General features: G+C 39.4%; 1 protein-coding gene across 1 annotated transcript in view; it reads left to right on the forward strand.

The window, feature by feature from the left end:
• The window catches only part of CTNND2 (catenin delta 2), an 886309-nt gene that overhangs the window by 478525 nt on the left and 386064 nt on the right, over positions 1–21720 (forward strand). Inside the window, exon 6 of the mRNA XM_087867974.1 lies at positions 14627–14799. Within this exon, the coding sequence (XP_087724100.1) occupies positions 14627–14799 (173 nt within the window). The remainder of the gene's footprint in view (positions 1–14626; positions 14800–21720) is intronic.

Below are 21720 nucleotides of genomic sequence, written 5' to 3' on the forward strand. Positions count from 1 at the left end.
ATGAATTGAAACGAGCTTCGCTTTAATAAATCATAAAATTCTCTTGACTTAGTTTAATAAAATCCCACAAAAAGCCAAAAATTAAATCATTAAAACATATATCACCCTGGTAATTTCTACATCAGAAATCATTGGAGCATTTTATTTCTTCATTTAAAAAAAATAAAATTTCCCTGAATACCCAGGAAGGTTTGTTATTTAAAAGGAAGATATAAGAATAAGATAGCATTCTGATCTTGAAACCATTAAATGTACACATTAGTTCACTTTCTCTACAATTTTTATAATACCACTACTTAGGAAAATATCATCACGAATATCGAGGTATATTTAAACCCATAGGCATCCCCTCAATAAACTTCTAAAATAAGATGCATGATTTGTAGTATCATTGTCCTCTGTATTTTATATTTAAAAATGTAGAATTATTACTTCTCTTTCAGAGTCAAGAAATGTATCTCCCTTACAGGGGTGGTTGCAGTTAGAATTATATTTAATTAATATTTGAGACACAGGTACTCACTTTGTTCGAGTAAGGAAAGCAGAGAAAAAATAAAATGTGTCTTGGGGAGGAGATGTTAGATACCACATTTTTCATATAATAATAGAGAAACATATTCTATTGTGAGTTTAGGAGAGGGGATAACCTTCAATACCCAGAAGGTACAGGAAAAAGTAAAACAAGAGGCAAACCAGTTAATGTAGAAGGGATGAACCAGGTGTATCAACCAGCACTCCAGGTGAGGACACTGAATTCTATGAAAAGAATAAAAATTAAAGTTTGTAATAAACGAAGCTAAAATAATTATGTGATGTTTATAAGGGACACACTTATATTAATGAAATAAATGTTGGAGTTAAAGGAGCAAAGTAGCAACAGCAAATACAACAAACACAAAGTGCGATCGGGAAGAATCTGTGAGATGAAGTGGAATTTAATGCAGAAGCCCTAAGCAGGGTCGAAGAGGAATTATCTCAGTGAAAATGTCTTGACTTATGAAGATGCAGTACACTCATGCTAACAAAGTGAACAGGCTGCACCAAACAAAATAGTGAAAGGATGTTAAAACAAAAATTATTAAGAATGAAAGGAGAAATTGATAAAAAATACTATTCCGGACATGTCAATGCACATGTCTCAGAATCAGACAGAATACTAGAAGAAAAAGATGCATAAAATTGGAATAAATAATTAATAAGCCAATGTAATAAACCTATCTAAAAAGTTAAATCCATTGAATGATAATATTTATTTGTTGTATATGTCCAGGGAATATTTATATAACTTGATCAGCTGTTAGACAGTAAAGAGAATCCCCAAAATTGAGAAGTGTAGAAAGGTCACATTCTTTAATAATAATCCAGTAAAATTAAAGGTAAATAAAACGATAAAATATATTCACATTAAAATTAAGAAACGTGCATTTGGATCTTCTGAGTAAAAATAGCGATAAAATAGAAAATCACATACTATTTAAAAGGCAAATAAAGTAGCAATATTTTATAATGAGAACATAGGGGTATGGGGAAAAAACTGCACTCAGAATAAACCTAACTTCATTATTAAAAACAAAGACAAGGTAAAGGAATGTTGTACTCATTTTGGTGAAACTGTAAAGAGAGCTAAATAAATCAAAAGAAACTAGAAGATGGGAATAATAAAAGTAATGTGGAGATAAAGTAATATAAAACAAAATAGTAGAAGAGATAAAGTGGTAGAAGGAATAAATCCATGAACTTTTAAATAACTTCAAATCAACTAATAATCCTGAGCTTTCCTAATTGAGACACTCTTGCACGTGAGAGAAATGGATGGATTTTTAGTGTTCACTTTTGTTTTCCTGTAATATGTGTTCAAAAGTTATCTACAAAAGATACAGGAAAGTTAAATACTCCAGTCGGGGCTTTTTTGGAATGTATTTGACAATTGCTGAATTTTTGTCTTTCAGTAAGATTAGTTACATCGTGTTATTATGTACTGGATTATCTTTTTGAAATTTATAGGATTTTAGTTGATTGTTTTTCTTGCATGCCCCTGCCTCCTTGTTTGAGATAGGAAAAGTAACAAAACAGACAGACAAACAAAAAACAGGTGACAAAACCACCACCCAGAAGTTTTATGCCAAAGGATCTAAACCACAGTGAAATGTGCAATATTGTTATTCTTATGATACATTTGTTCTTACCATTTCAGTCACTTTGAGACTGAACTAATTAAGTAAAATTTAGATTAATTTAAAAATACTGAGTAGGTAACTATCATTTTAGGGATCAGTTATGACTAATTTTAATTGTTGAGAAGGTCATAAAAGTCTCAGTTGCTTTTGTGTCAGGGTCCATCTGGGAAATAGATTCTACTCCAAAGAGTTATACTGAAGAGAAGTGAATTCCGGGACTATTTACAAAGGAGAGGGCAAGATTACGGGAAGAAACAATGTTTGGGGAGGGAGAAGAGTAGCAGCAACAGAGGGAAGCCCTTACCACAATCGTCCTGAAGGAAGAATCCAGGGAGTAGTACCAGCAGAGTCCTGGCAGGAGCAGAAGAGTAAATACCCTAACCTCTCTCCTCCTGCCTTCTGATGCTTCCTATTGGCCAAATCTGATCATAAGCCAAAGAGCAAGGGACCCCCGTGAGACAGTCTACGAGACGAGAAGGGCAGAGAATTATGGGGAGCAAAGCATATAATCAGCACAACATCCCATTAGTAGTAGAAGAGCATACCATGTTTATGCTCCTGTTTTATAAACTTAGCACATAGATAGGTAGTGACTTTTTGACACATTTCATATGATGAGGGCAAGCCCATCAGATTCCGATAGTCCCTTGTTTTGGTGATTACTCGATGGGTTCCTTACCGGAACCGACATGAAATAGCTGAAGTGAAATTGAACCTGACACACTGCCCTTGAGAGCCAGTCTCTTAGTCCTCGCTCAAAACAGCACTAAATACAGTCTAGAACCAGCTTGAAAGAGCACTGAAATGACACCCAGTCTCAACCCCCAAGCACACAGTGTTTCATTTGCTGTGTTTAAAAGCTTTTGTTATTTTTCTTTCCAAGGTCTGATTAAAATAAATTTGAGTCTTAGTAAATCCATCCTCTTGACCCTGAGGCAAGCAGTAACTGCTCTACTATACTGACTAGAGTGTCATGTACTTATCAGGGTTTTCTACCACTTTGCATTTTTTAAAAAGTGCTATCCTAAACAGTATGTAAATCGCGTGTACAACCTTTGCCACCCTGCCACTTTTTCATGACTGTCGGCTGTGTAATTTCAGGTCTAACAAATATGTGTCACAGAGTCACTGGGAGAATTGCTATTGCTTTACTGGGGGGAAAAAGAAAAAGTTACTGATAGAAGCTTGGGGCCATTAGGTTCTCACATAATGTACAGCTTGACTTGAACTGCCTTGGACTAAGTACCTTATTCAATCCACGCATCTCCGGATATAGAAACTCAGAGATAAGGGTGATTATATCGTATCCAAAAATTAAGAAAAATATTTGCCAGTCAAAATCAGAAATAGAATGGACAACTTGGGAGAAAATGACATGGCTATAGATAGTGTTAATTTGCTAAAATATTGTATTTGGAAATAGTAAGTATTTCTATCTGTAGCCTATAGACAAATTAAAATTCCACCATATTCGAGAAAATCCCAGCATTCAGGAGGAAAAACAAAAAAAACAATTTAGGAGCTTAATATATTCTGAATGTTATTGTAAAGAAAGAATGTTATTCCGAGTTTTCAAATCAGAACATATTCAAAAAATCAGGAATCAGTCTTGTACGTTACTATTCTGAGCAGATAGACTCCAAATAGAATAATCGTATGTAGTTGGACAGAGGTGAATATATTATTTACTGTTGATTTACAGTCTGTCATTTTTATTTAATTGCTGTGATTATACTTAATTGTTATGTAGTGAGAAAATTGTTGAGGGATCAAGTTATTAAGATGCTGTGGAATATAACTCCATATATTCTTAGGCAGAAATAATAATAAAGGTGAGAGACATCCTTATGAAATGAATATTTTCATAATTCCTAGTAAGCATGGCACCAAAGGATGCCAACGTGGTTTAGGATTATAAGGTTTTTATAATAATTAAAATAATCAAAATGATAAGTATATTGATCATGTGGCTTGCAATATTGATATGCTCCGGGAAGAAGAACTGGTTTATTTTATTTTCTGTTATGGCAGAAAACAGTCCTTAGTTAAACCCAATGTAGAGCCTCTGGCTAGGGGTAAAAGGTAGCCCATCCCATTCTTGGAGTCAGAAGACCTGGATTTAAGTCCTGGTGCTCCCCCCACTCTACCTGTGGTTGAGGACTGTCACCTGGACTCTGGAGACCCCAAGTCTTTTCCTGGAAATGCATTTATTCAAGTTAGTTGAGTTCATCCTTGGATTGCTCATTTCCTGTGAAATCACTTCATCGTATGCCTTTAGATTTTGAAATGCAAATGAGACAATCTCCTTTCCAGAAGTTTGTCAGGGTTCCAAGTCTGAAGTTGTCCTTAGATACTACATGCATCCATTTGTTTCCTTTCAAAATTCACTCACACTCACTTTCTCCACTACCTTTGGCGTTGTAGGGCCAATAGGGAGTTAACAATAGCAGAAATGGAAGATACGTGCAAGAGTCAAGGGAAAACACCCAGGTGGCACACAGGACATAGTAATACCCTCCTAGAAGCTATAATTCAATTTCTCTTCCAGATGCCACCTCTACCTGGTTTTCAACTAATGTTCAATTTATTTTTCTTTGATTTCTTTCTATCATATAGATGTTTAAAAGGCATATCTTTTCCAAAGAAGCAAATGTAGGAAGTAAAGGGATAGACAAAGGCATAAAGTACCAAGGGTTCCTTCTCCGTCCCTGAAGCAAGGCAGAACATGATGCAGATTTCTCATAAAAATATCATTCACAGGGCACCTGGGTGGCTCAGTCGGTTAAGCATCCAACTCTTGATTTCAGTTCAGGTCTTGACCTCAGGGTTGTGAGTTCCAGCTCCACGTTGGGCTCTGGGCTGTGTGTGGAGCCTACTTAAATAAAACAAAGCAAAACAAAACACAAAACAAACAAAAACCCCATCATCTCCACCTGTAGTAGCATGTCCTGGGATCAAGCACGAAGTTTAAAGCCTGATGGGAATTTTTAGTTAAAAAATAAATAAATAAGTTGGGTTTTGAAACTGTCAAAGCACCACAGGTGCCCAGAACACAAATGTGAAGATGAAAGTGAGGAACGTATCAGAACTCGCATGAGTGTGAGAAAAAGTAGAGAGGCTGGGAGCTCCCTGAGAGAGTCAGAGCAAACACACTTTTGCTCAGGGGACAGTGCAAGAAGGAGTATCCTGGGAATACTTTGTGGAGACGCCTTGTGGGATTCCCCCAGAAGTTAAAACATTAACGCTGCCCAAGATCGAGTCACTTCTACAGCAACTGATGCAATCAACTCTTAATACACTGGGTTTTTATTGCACCACTACAGGCACAGGTGGGTGTTACAGTCCTTCATTTTTAAATGTATGTATTAAATACTCATTAATAGCACAGAGAGTCTCTGCCTTTGTGGCATTTACACATTTAGTCAGAGAGGGCTGAAATCAATCTGAATTCTACAAGGTACAAGGTCAAGTACATAATTGCTATCAGTAATGACAAAGTCAGTAGGAGGTGGAGTAGAATAAGGTTCTCAACATGTACTTGGGAATCCTGGGGGGTCCTGAGACCCTTTCAGGGGGCCTGCAAAGGCATCAATTTTCACAATAATCCTACGATGTTACTTGCCTTTCCACACTCATTCTCACATATGAGGATGAAAGAGTCTCACAGAAGCAGAGTCAGCAGAGCTTTCCAGAAGCTGCATGTTGCGTGATGGCGTCATTGCCATCTGGTTTTAAACATTTTTCATTTTTAAAGCAGTAAGTAGCTTTCTGTATGACCCATACAAATAAAAGCTCTTTTTGGTCCTCGGTGATTTTTAAGAGCATGAAAGTGCTATGAGAACTCTAATTTTGGGAGAATATTTCAAGGGGCCAGGAAGACCTCCATGTGAGAAGATACTGGATCAGGGACCTGAACAAAATGTACAGCACGTCATGCAGATTTCTAAGGAAAAGTCTGTAATTTGTGGCAAATGAAATGCTGGTTCTTTAAGTTAATATATTCCACAAATAAATTACAGTGTTTTCAAGATTTAAGCTTTTATATTTTGTTTTCTTCTGAACTGATTTTTCTGTTTCTTTTCACAATTATTGATAATAAGAAATATGAATCTATTATCTTTAGACAATTAATTTATGAAGAAATATGAATAATGCTTTTCCTCTCTGTGCTACATTAATTTTTTAAATGGTAAATAGTCTGAAGATAAAACTTTACAAGGAAATAGTTGGAAATTGTAATGAGCTATAAAAAATACTGTTCTGTGATTATAACATCATGTAAAGTCCCATGCATAATAAAATTCTTGAGCTATACATTTTAAACAGAAGTTATACATTTGAAGTTCATTTTGTGATAAATGTCATTTTGTTCATTTCCCTCTATTGTATACAGCTGTAAAGAAACTGAGTTATTGCATAGTGTGAATGCAGTAATGACCTTCTATTTATCCATATACAATAGTCAAACTTGAAAAAGCCTACTAATTAAGCCAGTAGCACTGGTTGAATCTAAATCTTTAAGCTTAAAAACTAAATGAGTACTGCTCTAATCCTGGGACCACTAGAGTTTTAATTTTTACATAAAGCATTACACATTGAAAGCAGGTGACCAGACAAAATTGATATTCTGTAGACAGACTTAGAAATGAAGGATAGAAACACCCCTGCCTGTAAAACAGCCACATCACTCGGAGCTGTCTTGCATAACAAGCCTCTCAAGCTTTTTCCCTCGGTTAATTTTAGGAATGGTGGATGGACTTAACCACTATTTTCAGCAAAATTCCTCAGTGAAACTCCTACTTACAAGCTTTTAAAGTTAGTAATGAAGATTAGAAGAAAATAACCAGTTTAACATCACTAGCCACCTCTTAGTCCAAGTAAGTTTAAACTGATAAATGTATCCAGAAGCCATAAAGAAGAAATGGCCACTATAAATGAAAGTGATTAGTAGTAGTTTAATGTAAACAAAAGTCAAGGGGCGCTTGGGTGTCTCAGTGACTTAAGCTACTGACTCTTCGTTTTGGCTCAGGTCCTGATCTCATGCATTGTGAGATCGAGCCGCGTGTTGGGTTCCATGCTCAATGGGGAGTCTGCTTGAAGATACTTTCCCTCTGCCCATCCCCCCACTTGCTCTCTCTCTCTCTCAAATAAATAAATATTTTAAAAATGAATAAACAAAAGTCAATATTTTTACTCTTGCAGTTAGATATGACTAAAGTGCTTTGAGCTTATTAAAATCAATTTGGTAATCTGACAGCTTTTCTCATTGACCACTTTTCTCATTGATTTTGTGATCTTTAGCAGCCCATTTGTATATGTATATATAATTTCCACCAACTACTTTCTTTATTCTAATGCAATATTTTCTGTAAGAAAAAGATTTTCTGTTTATTTAATGTTGCTCTAAAAATTTACTCTCATTTAAAGCATAATAATACTTAACCTTCAATTTTATTTATTTATTTATTTATTTATTTATTTATTTATTTATTTATTTTAGAGAGAGTGTGTGCATAATGGTGGGTGGGAAGAGGCAAAGGGGGAGCGAGAGAATCTCAAGCAGTCTCCATGCCCAGTGCAGAGCCTGATGCAGGGCTGGATCTCACCACCCTGAGATCATGACCTGAGCCGAAATCAAGAGTGAGATGCTTAACCAACTGAGCCACCCAGGCGCCCCAACCTTCAAATCATTCTTAAAAAAAAAAAAAAAAGAAGGTTTTATTTATTTATTTGTCAGACAGAGAGAGAGCACAAGCAGGGAGAGCAGCAGGCAGAGGGAGAGCAGGCTCCCTGAGGAGCAAGGAGTCCGATGTGGGACTCGATCCCTGGGATCATGACCTGTGTCAAAGGCAGCTGCTTAACTGACTGAGCCACCCAGGTGTCCCAACCTTCAAATCGTTCTTAACCTTCCACAGAGACTGGATAGCAAGAACATGGAAACGAATGCAGATTGCGTCAGTTACAGATGCATGTGAATCTTGTTGGCGTTATTTTTCATGGTCTACGTAAAGATAAGTTTCTATATCATTCTGACAGAATCAATTTAACCTAAGAGTAAATGTTTCTAAATTTCCAGACAAATGTACGTTTAAACAAAGCTGCCAGTCAGGAGTCCAGTCCTGAAAGTGTCCCTCAGTTTGTATGTTTATTATTCCTTTGATAATCCTGAATTAACAGCCTCAACAAAACATTCATGGAGTCCCTGTTGGAGGCATTGCCTAATTCTAATAGGGCATTTTTGTTAGTAGCACTTTTTTCTTTAATGGTAAAAATGATCCTTTGGAATTAAATCAATAGCTTAACTACCCCCTTAGAGTCCCTGTCTTATTCTTGCTGCTTCAGCCCCCACTATTGGCAATTTTGGTAGCTACACCTTGTCCTAAAATTTCACTTACATAGAATCAAACTTTGGTCTTGGAAATTATGTAAGACCTAGGAAGATTAAGTTTGTCAGGTGATATTTGAGCCAATATTAAAATCAAGCCCTTTCTAACTACATAAATCCCCACCATCTCCTCCAGCTCTGTAATTTGAAAAGCCAGCCCATCTTTCCCCAAAACATCAAGGCTGCAACACACACCAATTTTTCTTTGGGAATGCCACATCATTGGGAGTTTCTGCTTTCCCATGCTCATTTGTGGCTATTCATTGGGTTCTAGGACAGGTGCTCAACTAAAGCAGACCAGAATTAGCAAGTCCCAGGAAATCACCTAAACACTTGTAGAAAGAGAAGGCATGTGCCTGATTATGACCACGGGGTCCTGTCTGCGGGGTTTTCCTGGAGGACTTACTCTGCACTGTGGGAACCTCCCCAGCTCCCCCTGCAGAGCTGCCAATCAACAGTGCAGTCATTTGGACTTTCCTTCATTCTTGCCCACTTAGTCACTAAGTCCCCGTGAGCTTTTCTTTTAAAATGTCTCTTAACTGTGCACCTTTCTCCCCCTTTCTAAAGTAGCCACCAGTTAAGATTTCCTCAATTACCATGGGTTTCCTTTCTCTGCGCGCTGTAGGAAATCCCTGGTCCTAGTCTCTCCAGTATCTGAATAGAGTCCTGCTGCCTTCATTGTAAATATTTAGAATTCTGCTTCCATCCTATTGCCCTCCTTCTGGAGAACTGTTGTGTAATATTTACAAATCTCTGTTAAAGCATTCAAATTCCTCAGAGTCTGGTCTGTTCAGAGGGTTAAAGCAGCATGGTGGGGGTAAGGTGAATTTTCTTTGAGCTCTCAGGCATCAGGTCAGGCTGCGTGGAGGAGGTGACATTTAAATGGCTCTTTAAGAATGAGTTTTGAGGTTGACAGAGAAAGGAAATTCAGGCTGAGGGGACAGAGAGAACTTCTGCTTTATCATCTTTTGGCTCTGACAACTAGGTTTTGTTTGGTTTTGTTTTTAATTTTAAGCAGGCCATTTTAATGATCTATCCCTCGAATGTCTCATTTGTAAAATGAAAGCTCACGAGGTGTTGAAGGAAAACGTTAAGTGATATATGGGGCAGTACTGTAATAAGGTTTTCAGGATAAACAAATCCCAATCAAGATTTTATTATGATCAGACCATGTGGCTATGTAATTAGATAATTAGATACTAATACTGAAAACTGACATTTGTAAAGCAGTTTATATTTTTCCAAGCACTTTCACATCCATTATCTCATTAGGTGCTCAAATTTGCCAAGATAAAAATCTGTAGAGGCAGAATGATGGAGTGTGGTTTAGAACGCACGCTCTGAAGCCAGATGCCTTGCTTGCACGCAGCCCGTTGTGTGGTCTCAGTTGGTGCAACCCTCAGTCTCACTGACATAAAGGGGGATGGTGGTACCTTCTTCACTGGGTCTTTGTGAAGATGCGGTGAGCTAACAATATCAGCTGCTCTGGACGGTTCCTGGAAGTTCGCAAGTACTCAGTAAAGGTCAGCTGGTACTATCGGTGCTTCAGCATTCTCATCATGTCCCTTCGTAAACATGGAGGTCTACTGAGTTCTAGTCCGGATTCTTTTCCACCACCCCATTGGCATGCTTGTGGCCTGCATAATGACATAGCAATGCCACATTGTAGGCCTTTGGCCTTTTCTATGTTACTGCAAAGTGTGTAGTTGAATGAAGGTTCACTATTTTCTGAGACCGATATTTAGCTAAAGCAGGCAAGAATTAGCAATTCCAGAAGTCTCTCTAAACCTGTGCCAACAGCATAAGAATGTATCATCATGAAAACTCTAGAATTTCTAGCTCAGTTAAGAAGAAACAGATGATATATTATAGTGTATACACTGATACGACCTGTAAGTGAGTCTGAATTTTTATGTACAAAATCAGCCTTTCAAGCTTTCTACCTGCTGAGGCTAATCTCTGTCCCACTGATGGTGGACAGCGAGCTTCCCCAGCCAACACCCAGAGTCCCTAAGGAGAGGTTCATTGGAGAAGTACCCCAGTCTAAAGCATAAAGATTTCTCCTGCAAACAAATTAGCTTCTCTTTACGGGAGAATTTTTGGTCTGTGTATAGGACTTAATGCTGCTTGGATGGCAAACAGCAGGGACTCCTGGATTTGGGGATAGAAGATGAGGATCCGAGTCTCATCTTCATTTTTCCAAGTGTGTGACACAGCCTCTCCACACCTCTGTTTGAATTTCTGAAAAATCATTAAAAAGACTCAAGGACACTTTTTTTCTCAGATTGCTCTGTGGTCTCTAGTCAGTTGATGAACTTGAAGACAGTGAGATATTACTGAGATACTGGCATTACACTCAAGATACATTGCTTCAAGTATCTTTCTAGGATCCATGGCTGGTTTTGTGTCCCTCAACTCTGTAGTTCCCTTCGATTTCTCCCCTCTGTCCAGCTGGGACTATTGTGTCTTGATCAGATCAAGGACACATACTGTCTTGAATTTTATCTGTTTATCAGATGATGGTTTCACCTCTTCTTCCTGGCCCTGGACTGAGTCCTGTTGAGCAGATCCCCGGGCTCAGCTTTGAGGACTGTTCCATGATGGGGAAGATCTAGAATGGGCAGAGAAATCACAGTGAATGCCCTGAAGGCATACACACACCAGAGGGTAACTGTTGCTTTCTGTGACTTAATAGGACATGGTGATCCACTGTTGCTCATAGTTCAGGTTTCTTTTGGAACAATTAATTACGCTAAAGGCAACGTTCCATTTCCCTTGGTGGAATTTTAAAGCCCAGTCTCTTCTCTCCACAACTTAAGAAACCCTCTTACAGCATCCTCAACCCCCAGCAGATAGGCTTCATATCCTCACGACTGTGGTCTAATATTACCTCTAGCCCAAGCCTCTAGCCAAGACTTGATGGAAAGTCAAAAGTTCTGGAGGAAAAACAATCATAATTTAAAGCCCAAGACTATAAATGCTTTCAAAACCTCTGGAAAATTTGTATTTTCTACCTCAATGCACAGTAATGTTAATAAAGGTAATCAAGAGTTAGTTATATGTAAATTTTACTTCCATTATAAAGTAATTAAGGATTATCCTATAATTTTAACCTTTTTCATATTCTCATATAGCTTTGCTCTCTAAAATTCTAATGAATAAATGCTATTCATTTGAAACCTAGTGAGCAATGGAAATCTTTCTACAAGGCACGTAGTGTTTCGGCTATTGTCCTGTTTCGCCCTTGCCAGGTGATATGTCAGTGCTGTCACATTATGATACATTGCTCATTGTTGCAATTACCTTTGTCAGACTGCATCTAGGTTTCATGCTTGAGATGTGTGAACGAAGTAATGAGATAGAGAATCTCGGTTTGTTTTCGTTGAGTATTGATCAAATACATGACTGATTGTATAAAAGATGAGCAGATCTGATTATTTCATGATGTATATTTCAGGAGCACATAAATCACATTTTTAATTGAAATCCCTTTGAAAAGGAACTTTAAATTGCTACCTTAAGATCCTGCATGGAAAGCATTTGTAGATTTCTGGTGATAATTTTATGAATCTATTCGGAATTTACAGAATTGTTGGACTTGCTGACTACAGAGGCAAGAAAGTTCATCAAAGCAGAGTCATGCAGTCTTCTTAAAAGACAAGTAACCAGGACACATGGTTCTCTTGCTTTATAGATTATGTCCAACTATTGGGGTATCTGGGTGGCTCAGTTGGTTAAGCATCTGCCTTCGGCTCAGGTCATGATCCCAGGGTCCTGGGATGGAGGCCCACATGGGCTCCCTACTCAGCGGGGAGCCTGCTTCTCCCTCTTCCTCTGCCCCTCCCCCTGCTCCTGTGCGTGCTCTCTTTCTCACTCTTTCTCTTGCTGTCTCTCAAATAAATAAATAAAATCTTTTTCAAAAATTGTGTCCAACTATTTACAGGAAATTAAAGATTTTGCTTTATTTTATTTCATTTTACTGACATTTCCAAAGATCTGTGCACTCTTGTATCTGTTTCAACGTTTACCGCCCTGGAGATGCACTATCATGGGGGAGGGGGCATGGCCAAGGAAAGCCATTAACTCAGGGTAGAAAGAAGTACCCAAAGGAAATCTCAGCAGGAAGGTGCCCATTGTCAGGTAGAGTGGTGACCATTGACTTTAAAGGGCCTTTGCTCTTTCACCAGAACTCACTCTCCTCTGCTGAGCTGTGATCATTAGTAGGGTAGTGACCAAGGAGAAAGCCTTTGGCCACAATTTATTGCTGGTCCCCCAGTACCTCCCTCTTCTTCCTCCTCCTTGCAATTAGTCGCCACCTCCCCCTGCCCCCATCACCCCGGCTCCTCTTCCTTCCACAAGCTCTCCTATATCTCAGCCTGCCCCTCACCTGGGCCTCTTGACTCTGTCTCTGTGCCTTAAAGTCTCCCGAGCAGCAGTGGGGACAATATGTTCCTGGCATCCACAATGAAACTTTAACTGCACTCCCCATAGAGACATCGTATTTCTGGTGATTAGGCCTATAATACCATCAGTATGGATTAAACGATTTTTTGCAGGCTATTGCAAACTTCACCATCTGGTATATACTGTTTGCTTGGGACTCTATTTTCTAAATTACAAGAAAAAGGATTACAATTGTACTTTTGTTATGCCCTTCATGATGAAATTGGGACTGGATGGGAACATTTTTATATCCTTGCTTGACTTTTTTCCAGATTTCAAAATAGCCAATCTTACCTGTATTGGTTAATTGGCTTATTATTCAATATCCAAGGGTGAGAATGTATGTTTGCATTGTTCAGAAGTCTCACTAGGGAATTAAAGGGAAGGTGGGGGGAAGTTCTTAAATGGCAAATGTTATAGGAACTGATGCTTTTTAAGGAAGACACAATATTTTTATACAAAAAAGAAAAGGCCATTGCATGTCGGATCTGTGGTTTCATTTGAAAGAAAGTCATGTTGTAGTCTTGAAAAGAAAGAAGTAAGGAACCTGAAATTTGCCCACATTTATTAGAAATGATACTACAGTCTAAAACAGCCAACAAGGGAAATTAAGGACGGGGTAATGATAATACCATAGTCTATGTGTATATAATTATGCTCTTTCAAAAAAGAAGTGACTGTACTATGGTTAAGAGAGCTTGGGTTGCCAAATCCTTCCCGCCCAACTTCCTCTACTCACCCCAGACCCCTCTCAAGCCACACAATGAAAAATAACAAGTGCATACACTCTACCTACTTCTTGGAACTCCCAGAGTGAGTCGGAAATGTGATTAAAGAAATTTGCTTAAAAAGACAATGGACAAACTCTTGCAAGGATCCCATCGAAGCAGGATGGAAGAAAATAAGGCAGAGTCTCTTATACAAAATATAATTAAATAATAAGGCCAGGCACTGATTCTCATTTCTCCATCACTTGTAATATCAGCCACATTAACAGCACCAATTTTAACACTGTGTCTTCTCATTGTTCTACTGTGCACTGCTGTGATGGCAAAGATAACCAGCCGTCGGGTATCATGTGAGATCAGGGTGAATTCTACATTGTTTGAAGACCTATTAATATTTTAAACACTGTCCACCCTTCAGGCATTGAGGTATTACATCACTAGACAATACAATTTGCCACTGATGGCAAGGTTTCGAGTGTTTTAGCGTCCTGATAATTAAGTAGGAGATATAATTATATTAACACAATTAACATGAACCGAAAGATAGACTTTTAAATTATTTCAAATGTTTCTGATATTGTGTAATCCAAAAATAACTACTTGATTAACTAATTTGTCTCAAAAGAAATGTCTCTATGTAGGTCAAGATGAGATCATTTGGGAAAAAAAAAAAAAAAACTACTCTGTTTGAGAACTTTTAAACCGCCAAAAAAAAAAAATCTCATTTAAGAGCCAGAGTCGAATTATATGGTCATTTTAGTTCTCAAAATTCAAAGCATAGATGGCTGGAATCGTGTGCGTGTGATAATTCTAGGCTACTCTCAATAAATAATACATGTCATTTCTGCTTCAGTGAGGCCATCACTTACAGCTCTAAATGACTTTCAATGCAGGGCCCAGCCTGCTCTCCCAGAGTGCACTTCAGCTCAATTCCAAACCTGAAGGGTCCTTCCAGTATCCGGCCAGCTACCATAGCAACCAGACCCTGGCCCTGAGTGAGACAGCCCCTTCGCAGCTCCCCGCCCGCGGCTCGCAAGCCCGAGGTGCGGGCCAGACCTTCAGCCAGGTACGTGTGGGGATGGGCGCCTCTGCTGTGTTGGTCCCTGGGCTCCGGGGGACAGGTGGGGAGCAGGGCTGTGAGCCGGCTGTGGTGTTCCCTCCTGCCTTTCTTAGGCATGCCCCATAACTTAGGAAAGATGCCTTCAGGGCTGTGAGCGTAGGAAATGAATAATAAAATAGGATTATCGAGTAACAGTGAATTGTAGATCTTTTCTTGAGGGATGTCTGTGAGTCACTCGTGCTCTATCCACTTTGTACATACTGATCTCCGTGAACGTGTGTCTCGTTACTCTTTCTGTGTCTCTGTGTGACATAAATATGACATACATTCTGAGTATGTGGGGACACCTGGAACAAATTTTTTTCTCCTAAAAATAAAATAAAAAGCATGAAATCATTCTTTGGGCTTCATCGTATCGAGGAACAGAGTGTCAATGCATAACCAAGCACACAGAACTCTTCTGAAGATAACTGAGATGGGTTTAGAAGTAGTTATTACACTTTGTCAAGTGTGATTTTGAAATGTGCCTCTAATTGTTTCTTTAAAGCATGCACTTACTCCTGTGGTTTCAGAGCAGAGATTTATCAGGTGCAGTGAAGATCAGCTCTTGGTAAAAAGAAGTAGCTACTAAGCTGATTTTTTTTTCCAAGAAAGATGTAAATGTTGCTTACGTGCTAATTTGGGCGTGCAGGTTATATCGGATCGACCCACCTGAATTAATATATTGATTGGAGGGCTATCTTGTTTTTTAAGCTACTTTGAATTTACTTTAATCTCTGTGTTTTTGCTCCTGGAATGAAGGACCCACAACCCTGAAAGTACCCCTATCAGCTGATGAGCTTCATTTCATACTTTCTGCACGAATGCACAGTACCTCTCCTGGGAACCCTTCCCTAGCCACTCTGTCCATCCTGGGCTCCTGTAACAACCAAACCCACCCATCTCTGTCACCAGTTTATTGTGACCATGCATCCAAGAATCTTTCCACCTCAACTAAAAGCTATTTGAGGGCAGGACTGTTTTTATCTTTTATTAGCAGCTCCTAGCCATCCCCACGGCCCCCAAGAAATGTCTGTAGACAGGTAGGAGGCCAGGTGAGCTAGCGTGGCATAGCACAGTCACCGTGAGATGCTTACTTTATGTGACATGGACACAAGTGAAGCAGAAACGGAAAGGTCTCAGTGCATTTCAATTATTAAATTGTCTCGGCAGCGTACTAAAAATATGAGTACCTTCTTCAAGCAACACTCTTGTCCATCTGAGGCTTTGTGATGCCAAGCTATAAGATATGTGAATGAAAGGGAGTGATAAATAAACCAGTCCACAGAGAAGAATGGCCTGTTCCCCTGTTGTGGTCCAGTCTGGCCCCTGGTTCAGGTGGTGCATCTGTATGGATGGAGAATGGGGGTGTGTGGTGCTTGAGAGGGCTGGTCCCTGAAGTCACTGAGGGCAGCTCACATACACAGAGGCGACCCCTGGGACTCTACTGTTTCCCAGGTCCGGGATCACTGTTCTTTAAAAGCACTGGTCTGTTCTACCTCCCTTCAAGAAATGTGAAACGATAGGTATAAAAACTTAAGCATAAAAACTAAAACTGGTCTTTAATTTATTAGAAAAAAATCGTATGTACAAATATACATGCATTTATCATAAACACAAAATAGTCTTTATTGTTTCATTACAGAAGAACATTATATGATGTTTGAAATATTGGGTGTTATTAGCATAGGAAATATTAGAATTTTTTAAAATCTAATTTTAGTTTATTAAAAGATGAAATGGAAGTTGTATGATTTCATTCGGTAGGTTTAGATTTTTTTTCTCTCAAAAGCATCCCATTCTTGAAAGGAAATATTTTTCTTCTTGCATCGATACTGACTCTTGGACCATGAGACAATGATTGTATAGAACAGGCACGATTTTGAATTCTTTGGAAGCACACAAGTGGATTATAGTTCTTTTATCCTTATATCTGGCAATACTTCTAGGTCCAAGAGACCACATTCAGAAAGAAGGAATATTTTATATTCAAATTAACCTATGAAAGCTACGATTTTAACTTTTACCAGTCTCCTAGAACCTCTAAGACATATAAGTAGTAAAACAATAAAGTTCTACCTTTAAAAAAAAAAAATCTTGAACTCACTTATTACTCTTGTGTGGCTTTTTTTTTTTCATAAATATCTAAGACCCCTGTAATTTGAGTTGAAAACATTGAATCAATTTTTTAAAAAAATCTGTGTTCCCATAGCCGAGCACCATGGAAAATAGAAATCTCAATACAATATGAAAAATCAGTTAACTTACCAACTCATCTGTGAGCATCTTATAAGCTCAATTTACACGTAGCTATGTAATGACTAGCTGTTAGAGCAAAGCTTTCTTATAAAATTAATAGCTACCATTTATTGAGCATGCAGAAGTGATCTGTTTTACATGCATCCTCTTATTTAATCCCCACAACAGGGCTGTAGTAGGATCTACACTTTAAAGATGGAGAGACTCAAGCTCAGCGCATCTAGAGACATTGTCACACACCATGTTAAGGCAGCAGTAGTGAAAATGGGCACAGAATCTTGACTGAATTGAAGTCTAATGATTCCAGCAGTGTTTCATATGTTTCCTTTTATTATTGACCATTTCAATTAAATTCATCAGCAGCTAGAATCTATTACCAGGTCTATAAATGTGGACAAGCAATATGGCAGTTTATCTACTTCCATGTTGTAGGAGTTCTTCTTGGAGCTAATTCTGTCATCTTCTAATTAACATGGGAATAAAATGGTAGAAGCTCAGAATGACAGGACGGGGCCTCTCGTTAAAAGTCTGTATTAAAGTTTAATCAGAAGGTGCAACAAAGTTGTAAAGATATCAAAGCTATGTATTTGAAGTCATCAGAGTTAATAGTTTGAAGACATCCATAAATGTTCACATTCAAGGTGATAACTTAAGTTTGAGGTAGAAGTGACCAGCATGCTCGCTTACCCTGGCGGGTGACTGCGTGGAGAAGTCTGAGCGTTCAAAGCGGGGGTTGTTCTAATCCACTCGAACAGGATTGAGGCTGTTGGCGAATATCTAAATCCTATTTATTTTAGTAAGTGGTGGGTCTTGGTACCATGATTTACTTGCAGCTTTCACGTGCTGCTGTATGAAAGACATGTTTTATTGAACACCCCATAGGGCTTGGGACTTCCAAATAATGTCGGAGAAGGGTTGAACAAGTAAACCAGTATTTTTATTTTGCATTTATACCTTGAAAGTAGGGAGGCCGCATCCCATTCCAATAACATCTCCTTTGTTCGGATCATCTTGGGAATCCCTCTATTCCAGTGGTTTTGCTGAGTCCAGTGACACTTTGTTTTCAACATTCCGAGTGTTGTGAAAGGTCATTTCTTCAAGGCTGGATTAATTTTTAGAATACCTTATAGTTAGAAAGTGCCAAAAGGGCTAGTGAAGTTCAGATTATTGCCAACAGATGCCAGATCAAGTTAATAAGGTCAATAATCAATCAACACAAAAATATTTTTTTTTAGTCTAAAAACTATGTGTAATTCTAAAGTAAAGCAAATGGTGTTCTGTCTGGCTCATAAATCATGTCAGAATGCAGTTTCAAAGGAGTATCATGCGTGTTCAAAGATTCTAATTTCAATTAAAAAAAAGCCTCTAGTTTATTCAGTATAATACATGTTTGTGGGGTGATCACTACCAGCTCTCCAGTAGGCCCTGACAATAAATGCAAAACTTACAATGGCCCCATCATATCAGTCTGCAGGCGAAACTATGAGGCACAAAAGGTGCAATAAAATAGTAAGTCTCTGGTGTTACCCGAACTAAAATCCTTGAAAGTCATTCTCCCCAGACTATAGGTTGAGTTCACGGGGCTGGAAGACTCAGAAGGTAATACCCTTCCCATCAGACCCCAAGGTCTTTCTGGGAAGTAACATGAGCCAATGTATGGCTCTTCGTTCCCTCACCCTACAGGCTCCGCACCCCAGCCTCAAAGTCTGTGTAGATCACCCCTCCTTCTCTTCCTCCTTCTCCCCGCCTTCTCCCTCCAAGTTCACCTTGGCCTTTGTGTGACTCTCGTGAGGTCCCCCAGTCCAAATAGAGCTGCTTTTCCAGATACATCTGTGTATCTGTGGGTTATTCTTTAATGCGTCCAAGATGCTTTGTGTGCCTGTTGCATGGCACGAGCTGTCATGTGTTCGGGATGAAAAAGTAAAGAAAAGAGATGCAGTCCCCATCCACAAGGAACATAATTTCTAGCAGCAGCCGGGAGAACTCAGGAGATCGACAGCGGGAATAAGTAAATTAGTTTGTGAGAAAGTGATCGTTTCTATGAGGAGGATAGGATGCAGACCAGGGTAAGCAGGATCCAATGTACGGGCTGGGGTGTGGCCTGTGGGGCCTTGTGCATAAGGTGACAGCTGGGAAAGACCTGATGGCAGAGAGAAGGGCAGCTAGTTGTAAAGCTGTTGTGGGGACAGCAAAGGCAGTGGCTTCCAGACGAGGCAGCCTGGTGTGTTGACAGATAAGCAGGGAGGCCAAGGTGGCTGAAGAGAGTGCAGGAGTCTCGAAGGGGTGGGAAACCCAGTGGATTATTGTGAGGATCTCGTCTTTCACTCGAGGAGGCACGGCATGGCCTGACTTAGGGGTTGAAATCATCATTGTGTCATATCACAGATAACACCCTATAGTTAGCTGCTTATGAGTTGCTTCCCGTCAGGTGGCCTTGCTGCAGGAGCAGAATCCAGACACCGTTGATCTCCTATCGCAAGGAACTGGCCCAAGGTTCACCAAGTGTTCCACAGGCTGCTGCCACCCCAGCCTTATTCTGTAGAATCCTACTGCCAAAGTTGTGGGTAGGGAGCAGATCGAGAAGCTGGCACTCCTGCAGGCTTTGTCTGCTTCTGCTCACATAACATGTCCTATAGATTGTGTGAAGCTGAATGTAAGACTTTGGGAATAGAGGAATCACTCTAGACATGTTGGACTCTCCCCACATCCACATATAAAGTAGTCTCACCAAGCATTTCTTCCCTCAAAGAAACAAAATATGCAAGAGATACGAAAGGATGCCCCTGTATATGGGGCACTGGCAGGAGCCTACAGTTTTAAAACCACTCTCTTACGTCCTTCAGCAGCATGGAAGTAAGTATGTACACATTTATAGTCCTAGAAAAATGCCTGCTTGCTACCAGAAATGAAGAATTGGATGACAGATTTGCAAAATAAAACTGGACAACCGTGGATAGCCTAGAAAAGCAGTAAGCTTTTTCAGAAGCTTTTTGATCTGGCCTACTTCTTTAATGTGACACTGACTTTTAGGTCTTAAAAGTGCTCATTTAGACTATGTCATAATTGTAAATATATCATCTGCTCACTGGTGCCCATGGCCGGGTGTTCGTTGAATTTGGAGCGTCACTTACTGGTGCAGTTTCACGCCAGGTCAATGTGAAGGTCAAGGGGGTGGAGAGCTCTGTGGATGGTGTATCAGTGGACAGAGACCCACATGGTGCAAAGGAGGAGCACATCCCCAAGAAACACCTATGTATTGGTTGAATGAAAAGGGTCGTATGGACAGCTGGGGTGACATCATTCCGGTTTGCTTAGTTATGAGTGAAGTTGTTGTTTGGTAATACTTAGGAAAGGAAAAGTCACCAGTGAACTTGGACAAAACACAAAATCACAGGGATGTACTTAGTCTAGAGTATATATACAGTATGTAGCACTTAGAGGAGAAACACACCATTTTATATACTTTCCTTTGCATGTTTGTGGGAAACGGGCGGTTCATTTGTTTTTAAGATCGTTTTCAGACAACCGCCTATTGGAAATCCTTTCCATTAGTCTACTTTAAAACCTTTCCCCTCGGTTTTCTGTTTCCAGTATAAATATATATAATCGGGCTTCAGTAATTGAAACATCTCTCATTGAAGGGAGGGTCTGCATGTGTTGTACTATGGCAATGCTTCCTCTAAGCAAGTATTTGGCTTCTTGGAGTAAATACTGAATGAACCTCTTGCTGAGATAAAAGTTTTTTGTAGTATATTTTTGCCTAGGCTTAGTTTTTTGGAAAAAGTTGCCACCCAGAATCCATCCTCATATATTCTTTAAGATAAATTTATATAATACATGTCATTATTTTCTTTTTTGTTTTCTGTTTTCTTTTTCTGTTCCCCCCCCCCATTCTTTTTTAAAAGAATTTATTTATTTATTTGAGAGAGAGAGAAGGTGTGTGAGTGGCAGGGGGAGGAGCAGAGGGAGAGGAAGAAAGAGAATATCAAGCAGGCTCTGTACTGAGCGGGGAGCCCAATGCAGGGCTCAATGTCAGGACCCTGAGATCATGACCTGAGCTGAAATCAAGAGTAGGACACTTAACCGACTGAGCCATCCAAGCACCCCTGCATTGGTAGAGCCTTTTAATGGCCATATGAAATACTCTTCTGAATATTTATTGATAATAACCCTAATCATAACTTTATTAAAGGGAGGACAGAGGGAGGAAAAACAACCACCAGGATGCAAAAAATCCATACCACCCAGTTTGTACTAGTGACTGGGAAACCCTGGGAAAATAGGTCCACTAGCACCTTCTCGCTACAGTGACGGTGCTGATAGGTTTGCAAGAGCACCTGCTTGCTTGCACTCTCTCTCTCTCTATCTAATTGTGGGACCCTCCTGCAAAAAGAAAGCAGTGGGGGTGGTCTCCATTTTTATCTCAAAGATTATAGCTTTGTGGCCCTTTGCGTTGTTCTCTTCTGGGGAAGGAACTCCTTCCAAACTCCTTGGTTTTTCAATTAAGTTTACTTCTGGGCACTACCTTTCATTGTTAGTACAAGGTCACCGCCAGGTGAACCCTGCCGTTCTGGCCTCATCCAGCAGTGATGACTCCAGGGACAGTGTGAACTGTGAATGGAAGCTGTA

The sequence above is a fragment of the Ursus americanus genome, chromosome 15 (genome assembly GCF_024610735.1).
Source record: "Ursus americanus isolate L20-20 chromosome 15, mUrsAme1.1.p, whole genome shotgun sequence".
NCBI lineage: Eukaryota > Metazoa > Chordata > Mammalia > Carnivora > Ursidae > Ursus > Ursus americanus.